A 24,224-nucleotide genomic window follows, 5' to 3' on the forward strand; every position below is an offset into this window, starting at 1 on the left:
TCTCTCAAGCCCCCTTGATTCTTTCTTTCTCCTTTCTCAGATTCTGCTTCCTGGATTGCAATGCAGACCATTGTTCCAGAACTCTGTCTGGTGATCTTTCTACGGTCAACATCTTGTGCAGACATGTATTCTGTGATTTTCTATTTCCTTCAACTCTTTGTGGCGCTTGCTAGACTTCTCAAGGTAGTAATAGGCCGGTACAAGCATGTCCACTGGAGAATGGAAGCTGACTTGCCCCTTTCTCTGCAGCCAGGCAAAGAAAGTGGCATGGACATCCAAAAATGAAAATATCTGGCTTTTCTTTCTCCACAAAGGAAGCAACACCATTGTGGGCTCCTATCATCCCTGCTGCATTCTCTGCGGAAAGGTATGTGAAGTTTCTCCAAGAAATGTTGTTTTTCTCAAGAACATTGTCCAGAAGTTGGAAAATGTTTTTGCCGCTTGATCTCTCTTTCGTTGTTGCTATTTAAGCAGAACACTGATCACCCTGTCCACATCTGTGTCAAAGAACCGAACAATGATAGGATCGAGTTGTTCCTCTGCACCACGGTCAAAACTCCCATCAGATAATATGGAGAATGGGATTTACCTGATTTTGTCAAGGATGCCACCTTCCGTCTCTTGGTCTTGAGTCTTGGCAATTGCTGCTATCTTGGTCCGGCGTGAAGCAAACTTAGAAGCAATCGAACTGCCCAGAAACATCATTTTCACAAGATGAGTCAAATGATCGGCAGCAGAAAACTCCACATTGTGTTTAATCACGAAATGTGCCATCAAAGTTTCTGCTCGTATGACTGAGTTGCCTTTCTGCTGCATGAAAGGTTTGATGTCGCGGGTGCTTTCAGAAACTTGTGCCACAGCATGATGTTACTTGGATCGCACATGTGCCTGTGTGTCATTTGCTCCTCCGGGAGTGATGCTGAAGTCCGATGAGCAGACGTCACATCATGCAATGTATTCACCCTTTCTCAATTGTACAATGAAGGACCATCTTGATGTATAGTCCTTCTTGAAAGTCTGTTTTCTAGATGTAGCACCAGATAACAAAGTCATGATCGCTACTCAACATTGCATGGGTTTTCTTCCACTCAACCACTCAAACGTGATGACGCTGTCAGTCCAGGCCTTCGATGATGTAGATCTACACGTACGGACAATAGGCGCTAGCTTAGTTTTTCAACACGCAGACGTGATGCTTACATATGGAATAGGCAACTATGTGTGATTGTGTAGACCCTCAATGTGAATTTTTTTATTACAATAGCTGGATTTTGTTCTGTTATCTTTTCCACAGGACGTTCGTGTAACTGGGTTGCTGCAAATTTCCCCAATTACATATTCCAACATGACAAATCATATTTCCATATTCTAAATCCGTGCTAGCTGGCAGCTCTGTGGGATGGGCTGTGCGGCCTCCTTTTGCACTGTAAGCCCTTCTGTAATTCAACAAATTGCATTGAATATAACTAATATCAAACAAAATAAAGATATCTGGTTGGCCACTCCTCCTCCTCTCCCAACCCACTCCCACTCTCCATGAACTAGGACTGGGTCCCATTGCAAATGGCTCTGGAAATGGGAGCACACGCACCATGTGGTCAGAGAACCACCCCCATCCAGCTCATGCACATATTCCCTGCCCATCTCCGTGCCCGCGCATGGGCCCCTCCTGCCACATACCCTGTTCTCCAGAGCAACCGACCAACATCGCTGGCACCGCGGTGCGACGAGCCCCCCCCCCCCCCCTCCCCTCCACAAAAAAGAAAGATCAGTCAGAATTAGACAGGAGACACTCTACCTCTCCTACAACACTTCGCTTATTAATGGAACGATGGTTGCAAATAACGCAGCTCTATCTCTCCCCCCACCCCTCGCCCCACTGGGTTGCTGTAAATTTCCCCAATTCCGTATTACAATATGGCAAATCGAATTTCCGTGCGAAATATGGAAAATCCATACCAGTTGGCAGCTCTGCCATTGTTTTTGTCATTAGCTTTTTTAACTCCACTCATTGATTTTGTAAGGGACCTCATGTTTAAAGCTTGCTTCCCTTTAAAATCTGGCTTTCCGGTGTCATCCCCTTTAGGTTCCTTGATGCTGGATTCCACAATTCTGCAGGTTGTAAATTGAAACCTCCCCCCCGGTACAAGGTGCTATTTGAACTGGTCCGAAGGCCCCCATCAGTGCTATGTGGCATAGTCCAGTGATGTCACATTTTGAAGGACGTGGCTAGCAGCCAATTGGCTCCTCTGGAATGCCGGGCCTTGCTGCTTTTCCATCCTGATCGATTGAAGGAGTTCCAGAACATTCTGGCAAAGAAGGCAGACTCCATTTCGAGTTCAGTTCTGTTGAAGCCCAGGAGAGAGCAGGTCTGGACTCTCTCTATCAGCTGAGGCTGGCGTTTAACTTCTGATTAAAGGACGACAAGCAGTCTCTGCGGCGAGGTCTGTGAAAGCCTAACCTCTGTTTGAAAGGCTGAGGAAAGCACGGTGCTGGTAGCTCCCTCCTGAGACCTCTGAGGGTCTGGAAGAAGAACATCTTTCCTGCCTGAGGAGATTTTCAGCATTTTCTCTTGGGTTTCTCTTTCCTTTCTCTCTACCCTGCAGCAAGAAACTTGCACAAAGGCCAGACACGTGCTCGAGAGACAGATTAAATGCAATGTAAACCCTCTTTTAAATTCTTAGGCAGCAAGTTCTAAGATAGTTTCAGTGGGACTCAGAACCAATTTGGAGGTCAGTCAAGTGAATGTGACTCCCCAGAGAACATTTACAGCCTGCGGGTTCCAATTGAAGGCACAAAGTAGAAGGTCCGTTCCAACACTTCGCGTCCCAAGATCACCGACTACAAAGACCACAACCTCAGCAGCGAAAATGCTCATCTCTTTTAATCCCGATTATTTTCATCCATCCCTGCCCCACTGTGCATCTGTCTTGTGTGTGTGGGTGGAGGGCAGGACACTGGTTGTGGAGTAATTAGATTAGCAGACCGTTGTTCTATTATCGCCACTACATGTTTAACTGTAAGTCATTGGAGCAGTTGAGGGCCAAAACTCCCACAAATTTTACGTGAATTATTGGTTAATTCACTTAAATTGGGACTCCGGGGCCTTTGGTCTGGAATTGACTGCGCACTAGCCCAGGGTGTCATAACAATGTGTTTATTGCTAATACTACTTGACGTCTCCTGCTTCTCCCAGCCGACATTTGGATAAATCTCCCATTATAACTAAATTGTGACTGTGCTTCTCTGATCCCTCCGCCACCTTCATTATTATCACTAGGTCTGGCAACACCTCAAATTTAAAATTCTCATCCTGGTTTTCAAATCCAGCAATGGACTCATCTATCCCTATCTCCACAATCTTCTTCAGTCCCACAACTCTCAGATCTCTGCATTCCTTTAATTCTGGTCTTACCCCAATCTTTTTTAATGCATTTTTATTGAAGTTTTCAAGCTTTTAACAGAGTTTACATCAAAACAAAGGAAAAAGAGAAAAAAAGCCGTTGGTATCAATGCAAAACAGGTACAGCAGACACCTTACAATCTGGGGTGCAATTCGCCGGGTGGGAGAATTGCGGGAGTGCCGGGCGATTCCCGCCACACCGCCCTGGCACCCGCACGCGATTCTTCCCCCGCCCCCCAAAACGGCGTGCCGCGTTTCACGACAGACCGCTCGGAGAATCACCGTTCGCCGTTTGTAGCAGGCGAGCACCGATTCTCCGGCCCGGATGGGCTGAGCGGTCTGCCCAATCCGACGGGTTCACGCCGGCGCCAACCACACCTGGTCACTGCCGGCATGAACAGTGCGTGAACACTGCATGTGCGGCCTGTGGGGGGGGGGTGGGGGGAGGGAGGATCGAGCACCAGGGGGGCGCTCAGTAGGGGTCTGGCCCGCGATCGGTGCCCACCGATCGGCGGGCCGGCGTCTCTAAAGGACGCACTCTTCCTCCGCCGCCCCACAAGATCAATCCTCCATGTCTTGCGGGGCGCCCGCGGGGAGGACGGCAACCGCGCATGCACGGGTGACGTCATTTACGCGGCGCCGCTTTCCCGCGACGCCCAGGCCCGGCGCGCGTAATTGATGCGGCGCCGCTCCTAGCCCCTTGGGGGTGGGAGAATAGGGGGCGAGGAGCGGCCTCCAACGCCGGAGTGAAACACTCTGGTTTTCACTCCGGCGTCAGAACTTAGTCTCCCGATGGGAGAATTTCGGCCCTGGTGCCTGTAAGTTAACAGAAGTAATCGAAAACATAGGAACAGGTAAGACTGGATCAGACAAGGACAAAATCACCAACATATTCGCTCCACGGATAAAAGATTCGTCTGTACCAAGTGGGTGGTGTGACAAGGTGGCTCAGTGCTTAGCACTGCTGCCTCACAGCGCCACGGATCCGGGTTCAATTCCGGCCTTGGGTCCCTGTCTGTGTGGAGTCTGCACGTTCTCCCCGTGTCTGCGTGGGTTTCCTCCGGGTGCTCCGGTTTCCTCCCACAGTCCAAAGATGTACAGGACAGGTGGAATGACCATGATAAATAGACCCTTACTGTTGAAGGATGCGCAGATTAGATTACGGAGTTATGGGGATAGGGCGAGTGGACGTGGGTAGAATGCACAAAGGGTAAGTGCAGACCCGTTGAGTCGAATGGCCTCGTGCACTGTAGGGATTCAATGATTCTAAGCTGTATACAGCCAACGACAGAGATTTCTCATACCCATAGCTTTGTGATCAATGTAGGAATTTCAGATATATTGTATTATAGGTATTTGGTGCAGTCAGGGTTAAACGCCTGGGTTAGTGTGTGTTTGACTGCTGCAGTCATGGTGCAGTCAGGGTTAAACGCCTGGGTTAGTGTGTGTTTGACTGCTGCAGTCATGGTGCAGTAAGGGTTAAAAGCCTGGGTTAGTGCGTGTATGACTGTTGAAGTCCTGTTTTTAAACAATCCTGTTTTTTAAAACAAAAAAGGCTTTGTGAGACAGGGGTGGAATTAAACCATTGTTATAAAACTTGGCTAAAACAGTTTTGTTTGGATTTGGGGGATTCCCTGTGGAGTTAATTAGATTTCAACTTGGTAAGATGCTGCTGCTACTGAGTGGAGCTAAGGTATCAGGCATTTTTCAGGAAAAGTAGGTCACTGGAGTTCTAAATGAAGCTGTGGAAAGACATCAAGCAGTTTGCCCTGGCTGAGTTCAGTTAAAAGAGATTAACAGTCTTTCCGAGCAGTGCAGACTTGTCTGAGAACAAGGTGAGCTCAAACAAGCTGAGAAGCTTCTTCTGAAGAAATACAGCCAGAGTTTCTGCATGGGTTTGACAGGAGTCAGATCTTTTCTTTAAAGCAGTGGCACAAGACCTTTCTTTCTCAAAAAAACATCTCTGTCAAGCGGATATTTGATTGTGCTAATGATATTTGTGGATTGAGAGCTGAGATATTTTTTCTTGTTGTTTGAGTGGGAATAAAGATAGCAGTTAAGGGCATTGTATTCACTGAATTGAATAGTATTATTTAAGGGGTATTTTCTTGTGTGATGTTAACGATATTCTAAGACTGTGTAAGTAATAAAGTTTGTTTTAATATACCATATCCCTCTTTTGCATGTAAACTCTTCGGGAGCGAGGCGTCCTTTCCTCAGTCTTACAAAATTAAAATATTGGGGTTTCTGTCCAGTATCCTAGCCTTTTGGGGTCTGGTTTGGGATTGCATTAGCTTCAAAAAGAATAAAAAACCCTGGGAGCCCAGAGCTATGGGTGAATTACAGTGACACCCACAACTCAATCAAAACTCCCTTCCAGGCCCAGGTCAGAACAGCAACCATTGGTACAGCTACAATTCAATAAGGAAGATCGAGTACCACAGTCCAAGGAAATCTCAGGTCTCAAACCTCAAACCCAGGGTCTCCCAGAGAATGAAGAAAAGATTAAAAAGTAAAAAACAAACAGCAAGCAAGACCCTAGATACCAAACCCCACCCACCGGGTTCCAAGTCCAAGGGAAGAACAAACCACCCCAACCCAGGAAGACTGGACGTACAAATTGGCCCAAACCAACGAGGAACCTCACCCAGCACTGAGGAAAAAGGCACCGATACCATGAGCGTCCTGGGAGGGGGGGGGGGGGGGGGGGGCAGTCCTCTACCCCCCACCACCCCGGGCACCACCATCCCACCAGACCAAGCCGACACCAGAACCAACACCACACTCACCGAGAAGGGAGGAAATAAGGAACCTCTCCAGGTGGGGGCACCCAGCCGAATCGTCCCCTAGGGCGATACTCAGTGCCACCCTTGTCCTCAGACTGATTCCACCTTAGGGAAGAGGCACATATATTCCTGTGCTCATCAGGATATCAAGCAGGATGATTGGGCCGAAAAAGCACGGATGCTCTGGATTGGAGTTTTTACAAAATAAATTGGTTAGATCTGACTGGGGGGTATGGAGCAAAAAAAATCACCCCCTCCCTCCATTCCAGTCCTTTCCAAACATTGAACGTCCAGTCTCCTTCCATCGCAAAGTTGTGATAAGCATCGGCAATCACGTCTTCTCTTCCTTAGTGTACGGAGCAGTGCCAGCACCTGGTGGGATATTGGACCATGACCTTCCCCATGATGGGTCAGCTGGGGTCTGAGGGTCCCAAGAGGGGGATGGCCAGGCCGGGTGGGAGCCATACAGCCGTGGCGCTCTGCCCAACGGGACAGAGCGGGCAGTCGGCGGAGTGCGCAGTCACATGGCTGCCTTGCAGGCCACAGCAAGGGCGACCCATGCCCGTCATCCCGGACCTGGGGGGGGGGGGGGGGGGGGGGGGGGAACCCCAGACCCATGAACCATCTCCTGTTCGCTCCCCCTATGCCCCCTACTCTGGCAGGTGCCTCCAACCAACTGTCAGCCACCCAATTTCAGGCATTTGACATATATTTAAGTTGATTGATGTATTTTATATTCAGTTTATTTGAAGCGGCCCGGGTTGAGGGTGAGGGATCGATGAGTTGAGGGTCTGAGTGCTGAGGGTCTGTGGGTGTGAGGGTCTGTGGGGGTGAGGGTCTGAGTGCTGAGGGTCTGTGAGTGTGAGGGTCTGTGCATGTGAGGGTCTGTGGGGGTGAGGGTCTGTGGGGGTGAGGGTCTAAGTGCTGAGGGTCAGTGGGGGTGAGGGTCTGTGGGGGTGAGGGTCTGGGGGGTGAGGGTCTGAGTGCTGAGGGTCTGTGGGGGTGAGGGTCTGAGTGCTGAGGGTCTGTGGAGGTGAGGGTCTGTGGGGGTGAGGGTCTGTGGGGGTGAGGGTCTGTGGGGGTGAGGGGGTGAGGGTCTGTGGGGGTGAGGGTCTGTGGGGGTGAGGGTCTGAGTGCTGAGGGTCTGTGGGGGTGAGGGTCTGAGTGCTGAGGGTCTGTGGGGGGGAGGGTCTGTGGGGGTGAGGGTCCGTGGGGGGTGAGGGTCTGTGGGGGGTGAGGGTCTGTGGGGGGTGAGGGTCTGTGGGGGGTGAGGGGCTGTGGGGGAGGGGCTGGGGGGAGGGTCTTGGGGGGTGAGGGTCTGTGGGGGGGAGGGTCCGTGGGGGAGGGGCTGGGGGGGAGGGTCTGTGGGGGGGAGGGTCTTTGGGGGGGAGGGTCTGTGGGGGGGGAGGGGCTGGGGGGGAGAGTCTGTGGGGGTGAGGGTCTGTGGGGAGGGTCTGTGGGGGGGAGGGTCTGTGGGGGAGGGGCTGGGGGGAGGGTCTGTGGGGGGGGAGGGGCTGGGGGGAGGGTCTGTGGGGGGGAGGGTCTGTGGGGGGGGCTGGGGGGAAGGTCTGTGGGGGGAGGGGCTGTGGGGGAGGGGCTGGGGGAGGGTCTGTGGGGGAGGGGCTGTGGGGGGTGAGGGTCTGTGGGGGAGGGTCTGTGGGGGGGGGGGGGGGGGGCTGGGGGGGAGGGTGTTGTGCGGCGGGGCAGCAGGGAGCGGTGGGCCGAGTGGCCTCTCTCTGACCTGCGGCGGGACGATCCGGCGCTGCATCGATGCAGCTCGGTTACCCGGCAACCGGGAGCCCCGCCCCCGGATCAGCTGACCAGACAGTGCGCAGGCGCGGGGCCCAGACCCACACCACAGACACAGAGACAGAGAGAGGATGGTTGTCAAGATTCACATCGAGTATTGGTGAGGGGGGCGGGCGCGCGCGCCGGGGGGGGGGGCGGGCGCGCGCGCCGGGGGGGGGGGGGGGGCGGGCGCGCGCGCCGGGGGGGGGGGGGCGGGCGCGCGCGCCGGGGGGGGCGGGCGCGCGGGCCGGGGGGGGGGGCGGGCGCGCGCGCCGGGGGGGGGGCGGGCGCGCGCGCCGGGGGGGCGGGCGCGCGCGCCGGGGGGGGGGGGGGCGCGCGCGCCGGGGGGGGGGGGGCGCGCGCCGGGGGGGGCGCGCGCGCCGGGGGGGGGGGGGGGGGCGCCGGGGGGGGCGGGCGCGCGCGCCGGGGGGGGCGGGCGCGCGCGCCGGGGGAGGGAGGGAGGGGCCCGCGCGCGCCGGGGGAGGGGGGGCGTGTGTGTCGGGGGGGAGGGGGGCGCGCGCGCCGGGGAGGGGAGGGGGGCGCGCGCGCCGGGGGAGGGGAGGGGGGCGCGCGCGCCGGGGGAGGAGGGGGCGCGCGCGCCGGGGGAGGGGAGGGGGCGCGCGCGCGGGGGAGGGGAGGGGGCGCGCGCGCGTGCCGGGGGAGGGGAGGGGGGCGCGCGCGCGTGCCGGGGGAGGGGAGGGGGGCGCGCGCGCGTGCCGGGGGAGGGGGGTGGCGTGTGTGTCGGGGGGGGGGGGGCGCGCGCGCCGGGGGAGGGGAGGGGGGCGCGCGCGCCGGGGGAGGGGGGCGTGTGTGCGGGGGGGAGGGGGGCGCGCGCGGGGGGGGGGAGGGGGGGCGCGCGCGCCGGGGGAGGGGGAGGGGGGAGCGCGCGCCGGGAGGGAGGGGGAGCGCGCGCCGGGGGAGGGGAGGGGGGCGCGCGCGCGGGGGAGGGAGGGGGCGCGCGCGCCGGGGGAGGGGGGGGCGCGCGCGCGTGCCGGGGGAGGGGGAGGGGGGCGCGCGCGCGTGCCGGGGGAGGGGAGGGGGGGGGCCGCCGGGGACGGGAGGGGGGGCGCGCGCCGGGAGGGAGGGGGAGCGCGCGCCGGGGGAGGGGAGGGGGAGCGCGCGCCGGGAGGGAGGGGGCGCGCGCGCCGGGAGGGAGGGGGCGCGCGCGCCGGGGGAGGGGGGGGGCGCGCCGGGGGGAGGGGGGGCGAGCGCTGCGCGCCGGGGGAGGGGGGGCGACGCTGCGCGCGCCGGGGGAGGGGGGGAGGGGGCGATGCGCGCGCGCCGGGGGAGGGGGGGAGGGGCCGCGCGCGCCGAGGGAGGGGCCGCGCGCGCCGGGGGAGGGGGAGGGGCGCGCCGGGGGAGGGGGTGGCGCGCGCGCCGGGGGAGGGGGAGGGGGCGCTCCAGGGGAGGGGGGTAGAGGGTGGGTGGGGGGAGTGGGTGGGTGAGGGGTGGTGGGACGCGGAGGGTAAGGTTGGGTGGTGCGGAGGGTAGGCGCGGGGTTGGGGGAGGGTGGCGTTGAGGGTAGGGGAGGGTGGTGTGGAGGATGGGTAGGGGGCAGTTTGTAAGGAGTGTGGAGGAGGGGTTGGGACTGATTGGACAGCTTTTTCAGAGAGCTAGCACTATGGCAATGGGCCGAATGATCTTGTTCTGTGCTGTCTGATTTTCTACAGTCAATGTGTTGACAGCAATGGGTAAAAAAATTGATACAACGTCAGTTGATTTAGCTCACTGGGCTAAATCGCTGGCTTTTAAAGCAGACCAAGCAGGCCAGCAGCACGGTTCGATTCCCGTATCAGCCTCCCCGGACAGGCGCCGGAATGTGGTGACTAGGGGCTTTTCACAGTAACTTAATTGAAGCCTACTCGTGACAAGTGATTTTCATTTCAGTTGACGGTGGCAGGGTTTTGCCAGTATTGGCATTGTGATGCTTGGCACAGCTATAATTAAAATTAGACAATTCTCTCTCGCCTTCTGAGTCTATTCAAGGACCCAGTCTTGGTTACTTGTCCGAGTAACCAGGCAGTTTCTCTATATGATTGTCTGTTTGTTTGGAGTTGACAGAGTACAAGGGCAGAGGAGGTATTGGCGGACAGGTGTTTACAGTAGTTACAGTTTCTCGCAGCAGAAACCTCGGGGACCTACCGCCTGCCCTTACCGCCTGCCCTTACCGCCTGCCCTTACCGCCTGCCCTTACCGCCTGCCCTTACCGCCTGCCCTTACCACCTGCCCTTACCACCTGCCCTTACCACCTGCCCTTACCGCCTGGGGAGTAAGCCCTGGAGACGTTCATCAAAAACAAACCCTTCAAAACAGTATTGAGATGATTATTATGTTAGTTGCCAAGCAGGCTGTGACAAACAGCATCAGCAGTTGTTTTGCACTGGGTTCTGTTGCAATGAAGGAAATTCCTTCGTGCGGTGGTGGGAGTGAAACTGAAGGACTCTGGCTTGGATTGGATTGGATTGGATTTGTTTATTGTCACGTGTACCGATGTACAGTGAAAAGTATTTTTCTGCGAGCAGCTCAACAGATCATTAAGTATATGGGAAGAAAAGGGAATAAAAGAAAATACATAATAGGGCAACACAAGGTACACAATGTAACTACATAAGCATTGGCATCGGATGAAGCATACAGGGTGTAGTGTTAATGGGGTCAGTCAATAAGAGGGTCATTTAGGAGTCTGGTGACAGTGGGGAAGAAGCTGTTTTTTGAGTCTGTTCGTGCGTGTTCTCAGACTTCTGTATCTCCTGCCCGATGGAAGAAGTTGGAAGAGTGAGTAAGCCGGGTGGGAGGGATCTTTGATTATGCTGCCCGCTTTCCCCAGGCAGCGGGAGGTGTAGATGGAGTCAGTGGATGGGAGGCAGGTTCGTGTAATGAACTGGGCGGTATTCACGACTCTCTTAAGTTCCTTGCGGTCCTGGGCCGAGCAGTTGCCATACCAGGCTGTGATGCAGCCCGATAGGATGCTTTCTATGGTGCATCTGTAAAAGTTGGTACGGGTTAATGTGGACATGCCAAATTTCCTTATTGGCAGAGGAAGTATAGGCGCTGTAGTGCTTTCTTGGCGGTAGCGTCGACGTGGGTCGACCAGGACAGATTTTTGGAGATGTGCACCCCAAGGAATTTGAAACTGCTAACTATCTCCACCTCGGCCCCGTTGATGCTGACAGGGGTGTGTACAGTACTTTACTTCCTGAAGTCAATGACCAGCTCTTTAGTTTTGCTGACATTGAGGGAGAGATTGTTGTCGCTGCACCACTCCACTAGGTTCTCTATCTCCCTCCTGTATTCGGACTCGTCGTTATTCGAGATCCGGCCCACTATGACCGTATCGTCAGCAACCTTGTAGATGGAGTTGGAACTAAGTTTTGCCACGCAGTCGTGTGTGTGCAGGGAGTAGAGTAGGGGGCTAAGTACGCAACCTTGCGGGGCACCGGTATTGAGGACTATTGTGGAGGTAGTGATGTTGTTCATTCTTACTGATTGTGGTCTGTTGGTCAGAAAATCGAGGATCCAGTTGCAGAGTGGAGAGCCAAGTCCTAGGTTTTGGAGCTTTGATATGAGCTTGGCTGGGATTATGGTGTTGAAGGCGGAGCTGTAGTCAATAAATAGGAGTCTGATGTAGGAGTCCTTGTTTTCGAGATGCTCTAGGGATGAGTGTAGGGCCAGGGAAATGGCGTCTGATGTGGACCGGTAGCGACGGTATGTGAATTGAAGTGGGTCAAGGCGTTCCGGGAGTATGGAGGTGATGCACTTCATGATCAGCCTCTCGAAGCACTTCATTACGACTGAGGTCAGGGCCACCGGATGGTAGTCATTGAGGCACGTTGCCTGGTTCTTCTTTGGTACCGGTATGATGGTGGTCTTCTTGAAGCAGGTGGGGACCTCGGAGTGGAGTAGGGACAGGTTAAAGATATCTGTGAATACCTCTGCCAGCTGGTCCGCGCAGGCTCTGAGTGCACGACCAGGGATCCCGTCCGGGCATGTCGCCTTCCGAGGTTTCACTTTCAGGAAGGCCGATCTGACTTCGGAAACTGTGATGGTGGGTATGGGTGAATTATGGGCTGCTGGGACACTCGACAGCAGATTGTTGGTTACCTGCTCGAACCGAGCATAGAATGCATTGGGTTCATCGGGGAGGGGTGCGCTGCTGCCAGAGATACTGCTCGGCTTCATTTTGTAGCCCGTTATGTTGTTTAGTCCTTGCCGAGAGTCTGTCTGTGACTCTAGCTTAGTTTGATATTCTCTCTTGGCATCTCGGATGGCTTTGCGGAGGTTGTACCTGGATTTCTTGTGTAGGTCAGGTTTGTCTGCCTTGAACGCCTCAGATCTGTCCTTCAGTAGGGAGTCAGTCTCGTGATTGAGCCATGGTTTCCGGTTGGGGAACGTACGTACTGCTTTCTTTGGCACGCAGTCGTCCACACATTTGCTGATGAAGTCTGTGACGGTGATGGCATACTCATTTAAGTTGGTCGCTGAGTTCTTAAATATGGACCAGTCCACTGTCTCTAAGCAGTCACGATGTGGAGATGCTGGCGTTGGACTGGGGTGAGCACAGTAAGAAGTCTTACAACACCAGGTTAAAGTCCAACAGGTTTGTTTCAAACACGAGCTTTCGGAGCGCAGCTCCTTCCTCAGGTGAATGGCGAGGTATGTTCCAGAAACATTTATATAGACAAAGTCAGCGAAGCCGGACAATGCTTGGAATGTGAGCATTTGCAGGTAATCAAATCATCACAGATCCAGGGAGAGGGATAATCACAGGTTAAAGAGGTGTGAATTGTCTCAAGCCAGAACAGTTGGTAGGATTTTGCAAGTCCAGGCCAGATGGTGGGGGGGGTGGATGTAATGCGACATGAATCCAAGATTCCTGTTGAGGCCGCACTCATGCGTGCGGAACTTAGCTATAAGTTTTTGCTCGGCAATTCTGCGTTGTCACGTGTCCTGAAGACCGCATTGGAGAACGTAATGATGAATCTGTAATGATTTGATTACCTGCAAATGCTCGCATTCCAAGCATTGTCCAGCATCTCTGACTTTGTCTATATAAATGTTTCTGGAACATACCTCTCCATTCACCTGAGGAAGGTGCAGTGCTCTGAAAGCTCGTGTTTGAAATAAACCTGTTGGACTTTAACCTGGTGTTGTAAGACTTCTTTCTAAGCAGTCACGTAAGAGCTCTTCTGTTTCCTCGGACCAGCACTGCACAAACTTCTTAGCTGGATTCTCCTGCTTGAGTTTCTGCTTGTATGGCGGGAGAAGGAGCACCGTCTTATGGTCTGATTTCCCAAAGTGCGGTCGGGGGATGGAACGGTAGGCACGCCTCTGAAATACCGAATGATAGGTTGCCAGTGATAAGGTCTTGGGATGTGGGTTATGCCCCCATTTCTCCACACTGCTCCGAGGGGAGACTCCATGGCCCCAAAGAAAACGGTAATTGACTGAGAATGTCAACTAAATCCCCTGATCAGCACTGATTGGCTGAATGACCAGGGGGTGGCAGGTTGGGCCAGTTTTGTTTGAAGTATTTTTTTCTCAGTAGACCCTGAGACCAGGGGAGAAGTGTGGAGCAGTGGGGTTCAGGTTGGGTTCAGTGGGGTTCAGGTTGGGTTCAGTGGGGTTCAGGTTGGGTTCAGTGGGGTTCAGTGGGGTTCAGGTTGGGTTCAGTGGGGTTCAGTGGGGTTCAGGTTGGGTTCAGTGGGGTTCAGGTTGGGTTCAGTGGGGTTCAGGTTGGGTTCAGTGGGGTTCAGGTTGGGTTCAGTGGGGTTCAGGTTGGGTTCAGGTTGGGTTCAGTGGGGTTCAGGTTGGGTTCAGTGGGGTTCAGGTTGGGTTCAGTGGGGTTCAGGTTGGGTTCAGTGGGGTTCAGGTTGGGTTCAGTGGGGTTCAGGTTGGGTTCAGTGGGGTTCAGGTTGTGTTCAGTGGGGTTCAGGTTGTGTTCAGTGGGGTTCAGGTTGGGTTCAGTGGGGTTCAGGTTGGGTTCAGTGGGGTTCAGGTTGGGTTCAGTGGGGTTCAGGTTGGGTTCAGTGGGGTTCAGGTTGGGTTCAGTGGGGTTCAGGTTGGGTTCAGTGGGGTTCAGGTGGGTTCAGTGGGGTTCAGGTTGGGTTCAGTGGGGTTCAGGTTGGGTTCAGTGGGGTTCAGGTTGGGTTCAGTGGGGTTCAGGTTGGGTTCAGTGGGGTTCAGGTTGGGTTCAGTGGGGTTCAGGTTGGGTTCAGTGGGGTTCAGGTTGGGTTCAGTGGGGTTCAGGTTGGGTTCAGTGGGGTTCAGGTTGGGTTCAGTGGGTTCAGGTTGGGTTCAGTGGGGTTCAGGTTGGGTTCAGTGGGGTTCAGGTGGGGTTCAGGTTGGGTTCAGTGGGGTTCAGGTTGGGTTCAGTGGGGTTCAGGTTGGGTTCAGTGGGGTTCAGGTTGGGTTCAGGTTGGGTTCAGTGGGGTTCAGGTTGGGTTCAGGTTGGGTTCAGGTTGGGTTCAGTGGGGTTCAGGTTGGGTTCAGTGGGGTTCAGGTTGGGTTCAGGTTGGGTTCAGTGGGGTTCAGGTTGGGTTCAGTGGGGTTCAGGTTGGGTTCAGTGGGGTTCAGGTTGGGTTCAGGTTGGGTTCAGTGGGGTTCAGGTTGGGTTCAGTGGGGTTCAGGTTGGGTTTAGTGGGGTTCAGTGGGGTTCAGGTTGGGTTTGGTTTGTATCTCACCATTCATTGTATTTCTCATTGGTGAGTTTTGAGATAATGGCAGCTAATTAATGGTTCCTGTTTATGAATTCAGTGGTGGCTGATATTTTGGGGAAATCATAGAACATAGAACGATACAGTGCAGTACAGGCCCTTCGGCCCTCGATGTTGCACCGACATGGAAAAAAAAACTAAAGGCCATCTAACCTACACTATGCCATTATCATCCATATGCTTATCCAATAAATTTTTAAATGCCCTCAATGTTGGCGAGTTCACTACTGTTGCAGGTAGGGCATTCCACGGCCTCACCACTCTTTGCAGAAAAAACCCACCTCTGACCTCTGTCCTATATCTATTACCCCTCAATTTAAGGCTATGTCCCCTCGTGCTAGCCACCTCCATCCGCGGGAGAAGGCTCTCACTGTCCACCCTATCTAACCCTCTGATCATTCTGTATGCCTCTATTAAGTCACCTCTTAACCTTCTTCTCTCTAACGAAAACAACCTCAAGTCCATCAGCCTTTCCTCATAAGATTTTCCCTCCATACCAGGCAACATCCTGGTAAATCTCCTCTGCACCCGCTCCAAAGCTTCCACGTCCTTCCTATAATGAGGCGACCAGAACTGTACGCAATACTCCAAATGCGGCCGTACTAGAGTTTTGTACAACTGCAACATGACCTCATGGCTCCGGAACTCAATCCCTCTACCAATAAAGGCCAACACACCATAGGCCTTCTTCACAACCCTATCAACCTGGGTGGCAACTTTCAGGGATCTATGTACATGGACACCGAGATCCCTCTGCTCATCCACACTACCAAGAATTTTACCATTAGCCAAATATTCCGCATTCCTGTTATTCTTTCCAAAGTGAATCACCTCACACTTCTCCACATTAAACTCCATTTGCCACCTCTCAGCCCAGCTCTGCAGCTTATCTATGTCCCTCTGTAACCTGCAACATCCTTCCGCACTGTCTACAACTCCACCGACTTTAGTGTCGTCTGCAAATTTACTCACCCATCCTTCTGCGCCCTCCTCTAGGTCATTTATAAAATGACAAACAGCAACGGCCCCAGAACAGATCCTTGTGGTACGCCACTCGTAACTGAACTCCATTCTGAACATTTCCCATCAACTACCACTCTCTGTCTTCTTTCAACTAGCCAATTTCTGATCCACATCTCTAAATCACCCTCAATCCCCAGCCTCCGTATTTTCTGCAATAGCCGACCGTGGGGAACCTTATCAAACGCTTTACTGAAATCCATATACACCACATCAACTGCTCTACCCTCGTCTACCTGTTCAGTCACCTTCTCAAAGAACTCGATAAGGTTTGTGAGGCATGACCTACCCTTCACAAAACCATGCTGACTATCCCTAATCATATTATTCCTATCTAGATGATTATAAATCGTATCTTTTATAATCCTCTCCAAGACCTTACCCACCACAGACGTTAGGCTCACCGGCCTATAGTTACCGGGGTTATCTCTACTCCCCTTCTTGAACAAAGGGACCACATTTGCTATCCTCCAGTCCTCTGGCACTATTCCTGTAGCCAATGATGACCTAAAAATCAAAGCCAAAGGCTCAGCAATCTCTTCCCTGGCTTCCCAGAGAATCCTAGGATAAATCCCATCCGGCCCCGGGGACTTATCTATTTTCACCTTGTCCAGAATTGCCAACACTTCTTCCCCACGCACCTCAATGCCATCTATTCTAATAGCCTGGGTCTCAGCATTCTCCTCCACAATATTATCTTTTTTATCTGGTGATTAAATTCTGGTTAAAGGTTGTTACTCAGGAGAAACCGGTTCTAAGTGTGGAATTCCAGCTCCACCCTTAATGCGGCTCCTCTGCTAGCGTGGCACTCCCTCAATGTGGTTCCTCTGCTAGCGTGGCACTCCCTCAATGTGGTTCCTCTGCTAGCGTGGCACTCCCTCAATGCGGCTCCTCTCCTGATGGTGCACCCTCCAGCCCTGACACTCTTTGATGCGGGCGTTCCCTCCAGTCCTTTTTTTTGAATAAATTTAGAATATCCAATTAATTTTTTTCAAATTAAGGGGCGATTTAGCATGGCCTACCCTGCACATCTTTGGGTTGTGGGGGCGAAACCCACGCAAATACGGGGAGAATGTGCAAACTCCACACGGACAGTGACCCGGGGCCGGGATCGAACCGTGAGGCAGCAGTGCTAACCACTGTGCTGCCCACCCTCCAGTCCTGACTCTCGTTGGTACGGGACAGTCCCTCCAGTCCTGACCCTCGTTGGTACGGGGCACTCCCTCCAGTCCTGACCCTCGTTGGTACGGGACAGTCCCTCCAGTCCTGACCCTCGTTGGTACGGGACAGTCCCTCCAGTCCTGACCCTCGTTGATGCGGGGCACTCCCTCCAGTCCTGACCCTCGTTGGTACGGGACAGTCCCTCCAGTCCTGACCCTCGTTGATGCGGGGCACTCCCTCCAGTCCTGACCCTCGTTGGTACGGGACAGTCCCTCCAGTCCTGACCCTCGTTGATGCGGGGCACTCCCTCCAGTCCTGACCCTCGTTGATGCGGGGCACTCCCTCCAGCCCTGACCCTCGTTGATGCGGGGCACTCCCTCCAGCCCTGACCCTTGGGCTGTGCGGGGCCCTCCCTCCAGTCCTGAGTCTCGTTGATGCGGGGCACTCCCTCCAGTCCTGACCCTCGTTGATGCGGGGCACTCCCTCCAGCCCTGACCCTCGTTGATGCGGGGCACTCCCTCCAGCCCTGACCCTTGGGCTGTGCGGGGCCCTCCCTCCAGTCCTGACTCTCGTTGATGCGGGGCACTCCCTCCAGTCCTGACTCTCGTTGATGCGGGGCACTCCCTCCAGTCCTGACCCTCGTTGGTACGGGACACTCCCTCCAGTCCTGACCCTCGTTGATGCGGGGCACTCCCTCCAGCCCTGACCCTCGTTGATGCGGGGCACTCCCTCCAGCCCTGACCCTCGTTGATGCGGGGCACTCCCTCCAGTCCTGACCCTCGTTGATGCGGGGCACTCCCTCCAGTCCTGACCCTCGTTGATGCGGGGCACTCCCTCCAGTCCTGACCCTTGGGCTGTGCGGGGCACTCTCAGAATTTGGCTAATGCTGAAACCTGTATTCAGTACTCTAATCTCTGACTGGAAGCTACACTCCTGGCTTTCTGACTCGGGTGTTTTGTGCTCGTCACTGAATCACAGCTGGCAAATTTAAAATGTTTGCAAACCAGGACACAGGGTGAAGGGGGGTCTTTCTGGAATCAGGAAGATGTGGGAGCGAGGCGACACAGCAATGTGTTCAGAATTTAACTTTGTGTGACAGTGTTAGCTGAATGCACTGATTGTTTTGATATATTCATACATTTGCTGGCAGATTGAGTGAAGTGTCAGACTAACTCCACTGTTGTGTTTATTGTAGCGATGGCTGAGGGTACGGATCCCGCTATCTCAAACTTGCCGACATCATCACTGAGGCTTGTCCTGATGCGGAGATTTCTGGAAATGTTGGGAGAACAGGTAACATGAATACACCAGCACTGTTTGTTCAGTTAGGGACCACTTTGTGCAGGATTATAGAATCCCTACAGTGCAGAAGGGGGTCATTCGGCCCATCGAGTCTCCATCGACTCTTGGAAAGAGCACCTACCCAGGCCCACTCCCCGTAACCCCACGTAACCTACACATCTTTGGACTGTGTGAGGAAACTGGGACACCTGGAGGAAACCCAAGCAGACACGGGGAGAACGTGCAAACTCCACACAGACACCAGATGCTGGAATTGAAACTGAGTCCCTGGCGCTGTGAGGCAGCAGTGCTAATCACAGTGCCACCAGGATGTTGAGGATTGTTGACTTCCTCATCCGTCTCATTGACCAGGAAGAACATTTATAGTGTGAATGTCAATAAGGCTGAAATATGTAACTGTAGGAGTTTGCTATCTGCCTTAACAGATACCTGGCTAATCTGCAGTCAACGTGCATTCATATTATTCCAGCAATCAGGTTATAATCTTTATTATTATCACAAGTAGGCTTACATTAACACTGCAATGAAGTTACTGTGAATATACCCTAGTCGCCACACTCCGCCGCCTGTTCGGGTTTACTGTGCCACCCATTATAATGCCCATTCGATCCAGCAGAAAAGAGTGACAGCAGGTTCGGAGGATGCCTCCCGGGTCGATCCCCTCCCGGACTGTGGCACGGGCCCCCCCCCCCCCCCCCCCCCCCCCCCCCCCCCGGCCCGGACTATGACGCGGGCCGGTCCCCGCTTGGGCTGGTGTCCCCCCCCCGGGCTGTGGCGCGGGCCGGTGTCGTTTCCCCCCCCCCCCGGACTGTGTATTTGCTGCACAGGAGGAGGCCATTTGGCCCACTGTACCGATGTTGGCACTTTGCTGGAGTATTCCAAAACTAATTCCAATCCTTGCATCCTCAAATCTGCTTCGAATATTTATTCAACCTTCAATTAAAAGATGCACTGGTGTCTGATTTTGTCACTTCTGTGACACAGCAGGTTTGGTCCAGCAAACCTCTACTTGATAAATAATCTCTCAACCCCTCTCCTTGCTCACAATTACAATTTTAAATTGATATCTCCGTGTCTTTAATTTCCCATCCAACTAAAATGTTTTCTCTCAACACTTTAACTGTGACGCTCTCGGTTAAATCTCCTTGATTTTCTTTGCTCCAAACAGGCCTAGTATCTGAAGTGTCTCCTCATCGCTTTCCACCTTGTCAGCTCTTTGCTCCTTTCCTTCCTTTAGGGAGGTGTTGTTTTACTGGGTTACTACAAACCTGGTCAGTTCCTGTTTCTTTACCAGCAGGCTGCTATTCCCTTTGGAATGATGTATTCTCCATCGGTATAATGATGTACAGAGAACATACAGTGCAGAAGGAGGCCATTCGGCCCATCGAGTCCGCACTGACCCACTTAAGCCCTCACTTCCAACCTATCCCCGTAACCCAATAACCCCTCCTAACCTTTTTGGTCATTAAGGGCAATTTATCAAGGCCAATCCACCTAACCTGCACGTCTTTGGACTGTGGGAGGAAACCGGAGCACCCGGAGGAAACCCACGCAGACACAGGGAGAACGTGCAGACTCTGCCCAGACGGTGACCCAGCCGGGAATCGAACCTGGGACCCTGGCGCTGTGAAGCCACAGTGCTATCCACTTGTTCTACCGTGCTGTATAGTTCAGTTCTCTCTTAATGTTCGGAGTTCCACAGATGGGTGTTTCTTGAGAAGTATGCTGGAGGATGTTTCATAGTTTATTTAAATCGTTCCTCCTTTTCCCCCTTTGTGTTTCCATTAGGGGCAGAAGCAGACCATTCAGCCCCTTGAAATTATTTTGTTATTTAGCAGAGGGTCCTGGCCAGAGACTGGGTCCAACATTCCATGGTACAGTCTCAAGGCAGTAACACATTGCCCCTCTGCCTTTCTCACTGTATAGTGCCCTATAAAGGAATTATTGTGTATTAATATATTTTTCTTTCTCAGGGAGCTTTGAGATTGAAATCAATGGGAATCTGGTCTTTTCCAAGCTAGAAAACAGCGGGTTCCCTTATGAAGATGATGTAAGTAGAAAGTGGAATCCTTTTCAGTTGCATTTGTACAATTCTCAACATTGTTAGTTCCCCGCTGCCCCAACTTGTTCTGCTCTGCACATCGTGTAGATTTTACAGGAAACAGATCATTCAGCCAACTGCTCCCCTCGTATAAAATCCCGTTTATCCATCACCTCCTGTGCTTCTTGACCCACGTTGACTCCTGCAATAGTATCCTTGTGTTCCAAACCCTCCATGACTTTGCTCCCTCCTTCCCTAGCTCTGCAACCACTTACAGCCCTACAATCCTCAAATCACAATGTTACTCCAATTCTCACCTCTTGCAATTGCCTGATTTTAACCCCTGCTGTTGGCTGCTGTGCCTTTATCTGCCTTGGCCTAAGCTCTGGAATTCCTCCCCTACATCCACAAAGAGTGCAATAAGATGGATGAAGTAGTGGTGCAAATAGAGGTAAATCATTTATATCTAATCACCATTACAGAGATATGGGGCTGGATTCTCTGCCGGCGGGATTCTCCGTTTTGCCGGCTGCCTGGGGGTTTCCCGACGGCGTGAGGCTGCCCCACAACGGGAAAGCCATTGACCAGCCGGCGAAACGGAGAATCCCTAAACAAGAAATCTGACGAGGGGTGGCGGAGAAACCCGCCCAGGATTGCAAGTGATCGTGGATGAGAAATAAATATTCCAGGGTCCACAATATTTCACAAAGACAGTCAGAGGAGGAGGGATAATCCCTGATCGTAAAGAATGATGTCAGGATATTAGTGAGCAAGGATATGGCCTCAGAAAATCATGAAATAGAATCGTGTGTTTGGAAATTAGGAATAACGAGTCAGAAAAAGCGGTGGGAGTAATTTATAGGCCCCCATAACAGTTATAACGTTGGATAGAGCATTAAACAAGAAACAAGAAAAATCATACAGATTCAACGTTAACTTTCTCTTCTCTCTCTCCACAGATGTTGCCAGACCTGCTGAGTTTTCCATGCATTTTCTGTTTTTGTTTCCTATTCTGGCATCCACAAGTATTTTGCTTTTATTAAGAAATTATTGAAGCTTGTAAAGGAAATGTCATAATTGTTGGGGAAATCTTCAACTAATTGGGACAGTCACATTGGCAGGAGTGACCTAGAAAATGAGTTTGTGAAATGTTTTTCTGACCATTTCGCAGAGCCATTTGGAACCGACTAGGAATAAAGATCTAGTGTTGTGTAATGAAGCAGGATTAATTAATAATCTCGTAGTAAAGGATTGACCGGGAAATAGTGATCATAATACCATGAAGCTTTGTTTGAAAGTGACATTCGCCAACACAAACGAGAATATTAAATTTTATGCTTATTACAACGGTAAGAGGGTGAACTGGTTGAGGTTAATTGAGCAAATAGACTAAAAGACATGGAGTAAATGTTCAATGGGAAATATTGAAAGAAACAATTCAAAATGTTAAACAAAAATATATTCCATTGAAAAACTAAAACTCAGCAAGATAGAACCCTCCGTGGTTCACTCAGGAAGTTAAGAACAGTAAAATGTAGAAGCAGTTGTGAGGATTGTGGTGTGCTTTAGAAACCAACAATGGGTCACCAAAAAATTGATAACAGACAGAAATAAGATTAAACCAGTCAGAAATATTTTTAAAACTGTAAGAGCTAAGGAAAGGAGTAGCTGAAGTAAGCATCGGTCCCTTAGAAACAGAGGCAGGAGGAATTATCATGGGGAATGAGAAAATGGGAGAGACAATGGAAATATTGTCATTCTTCACAATAGGGTACGCACATTTCATATCACAAATTGATAGAGGGGCTGAAAGAGTGAGGAAAATATCAGCGGAAAAACATATCGGAGAAAACTGGGACTAAAATCCAATAAATCCCAAGATCAGCTATGGTCGTATTGAATGGGGGAGCAGCCTCCTTGACCATTAGGGTCTCAGCCGCCTCTTGTGTTCTCTCCTTCAATTCAGTCCTGAATACAGAGGCAGGTTTGTGGCTTTCTCTCGGGATATCACTGTTTGTGGGCGGCTGTGACAAACGTGTTTGATTGGTCCTGTGGAGTGTTTGTGGATGTTAGACTATGTTAAGGCAAGTACTTGCTGTACTTGTGTAGCCATGAATTGCAGTGATTCACATTTGATGGAAGGTGTGTGTTGGTGTACGTAATGAAGCAAAATTAAACTGTGAAGGATATTATCACTACCAGTCATGTTATCCTGCATGGTTGCTAATCAGTGTTTTTGTTACTCCCTCTCTTTTACAGATTGTCAAACAGGTCAAGAAAGCAAGTAATGGGGAAGCAGTACAAAAAGTTCTCAACAGCCGCCCTCCTTGTGTCATTCTGTAGCTCTGCTTGGATGGTGCCTTCTATCAGCTACTAATCTGCTTTGTTTCCAGCACATGTGTTCTGTCCAGGTTGTAGAGATACAGAAATACTCGAGCCCCAAGAGTCTTCGAGTCTGAGGACTGCCAAATTATTTATTCTTTGAAGCTGTGTCGACCTGACAGATTTTTGATTTTTCTGCGCGCTCATTCTGTTTCCGCTGTAACTTTTAATTCTTGCTCCTCTGATCTTTTCTGGCAAATGCATTTTAAAGTCCTCTTTCCATCCAAAGTAGCTGACAAATCACTACTTTGATGCTCTTCTATTTCCTCTTTACCTCCTCCTTGGACAGACACTGTTCTGCTATTCTGTTTGCTCCTGGGATTCCGTCAGTGATGCAGAGTGCTGTTGCCTTGTCAGCTCCCCTCCCCTTGCTCTGGAAATGTAGTCTTCTGAAATCCGGGCTAGTAAATGAAAGCAGCCAGATTCAGCTGACAAAAGTCACTGATTTGTAACTGTGTGTGCCTGCACATTAATGGGGGGGGGGGGGGGGGGGGGGGGGGAAGAATGCTGACAACTCACTCTTTCATTCCCTTTCGTGCTTCCTCACTAATCAGGAAGACACTTGTTTTCTGTGTGACATCCCCCTCACAACTTGCCTGAGATTGAGATGGGTATCGGAAACCTGCAGTCCTCCGGTCCCGGCGCAACGTGTTCTGATTGATCTGAAGAACATGAAATGATAGATTCGACCGTGTTCAGAGAAGCAGGTTTCTCTCTACCTCTGTCTTGTATCAATGAGGAGGTTGTTATTTCAATGTTGCTGATCTAATCCCATCACATCTTGGGTGTGGTGGATGAGGAGTGTAGCACATTGCTCACAATCTGAATATTCTGTCCTGTCTTTTCTCTGCTGTATAACAGTGTTGGAATTTTCTGCAGAAGTAGTTGCTGATTTACTGACATTGTTGACTTGCTGGAGATTTAGAATCTGGTTTCTATAAATGACTGTTTTAACTGAAAGTCGAATGGTTACAACACGAAGAAAAAAAAGATGCCTCTTTCTAATGGGAGAGCAGGTTTACAACATCAGTAAAGTTTTTTTAAACAAAGAATTATGTTTAAACTTGGTGATATTTGAAATATAATTAAAACATTTACACGCGTAACAGAAATGTTGTTGTCAATCGTTTGTAACAGAAATGAATTCACATTGAAAACAGAGACCGAATCTCTGAATTCTAACGTCAGTTGACAATCTGTGAGTAACGTCTCACCACTGGGTCACAAGGTCAGGATTTCAGATCCTACGCCACACAAATCATCCTGGCTGATGAGGGAGTGCTGCACTGTACCAGTGCTGGGGGAGTGCTGCACTGTACCAGTGCTGAGGGAGTGCTGCACTGTACCAGTGCTGAGGGAGTGCTGCACTGTACCAGTGCTGAGGGAGTGCTGCACTGTACCAGTGCTGGGGGAGTGCTGCACTGTACCAGTGCTGGGGGAGTGCTGCACTGTACCAGTGCTGAGGGAGTGCTGCACTGTACAGTGCTGAGGGAGTGCTGCACTGTACCAGTGCTGAGGGAGTGCTGCACTGTACCAGTGCTGAGGGAGTGCTGCACTGTACCAGTGCTGGGGGAGTGCTGCACTGTACCAGTGCTGGGGGAGTGCTGCACTGTACCTGTGCTGAGGGA

General features: G+C 52.1%; 1 protein-coding gene across 1 annotated transcript; it reads left to right on the forward strand.

Annotated features, from left to right (window-relative positions):
- Positions 1 to 281: 281 nt before the first annotated feature.
- LOC119954495 (migration and invasion enhancer 1-like) lies at positions 282 to 23,708 on the forward strand. Its single transcript, XM_038779780.1, has 5 exons — positions 282 to 367; positions 3,447 to 3,523; positions 18,078 to 18,164; positions 20,147 to 20,223; positions 22,474 to 23,708. The coding sequence occupies exons 1-5, from the start codon at positions 282 to 284 to the stop codon at positions 22,555 to 22,557; spliced, it is 411 nt and encodes a 136-aa protein (XP_038635708.1). The 3' UTR covers positions 22,558 to 23,708.
- Positions 23,709 to 24,224: the final 516 nt, after the last annotated feature.

The sequence above is a fragment of the Scyliorhinus canicula genome, chromosome 19 (genome assembly GCF_902713615.1).
Source record: "Scyliorhinus canicula chromosome 19, sScyCan1.1, whole genome shotgun sequence".
NCBI lineage: Eukaryota > Metazoa > Chordata > Chondrichthyes > Carcharhiniformes > Scyliorhinidae > Scyliorhinus > Scyliorhinus canicula.

Bases quoted from the DNA above. Each gene is read 5' to 3' on its own strand.
- LOC119954495 (XM_038779780.1), top strand. From the start codon at position 282: ATGAAAATATCTGGCTTTTCTTTCTCCACAAAGGAAGCAACACCATTG. The intron at 3,524-18,077 runs GTACAGCAGACA...GCGATGGCTGAG, and splicing joins TTGGTATCAATGCAAAACAG to GGTACGGATCCCGCTATCTC. The intron at 20,224-22,473 runs GTAAGTAGAAAG...TCTCTTTTACAG, and splicing joins GGTTCCCTTATGAAGATGAT to ATTGTCAAACAGGTCAAGAA.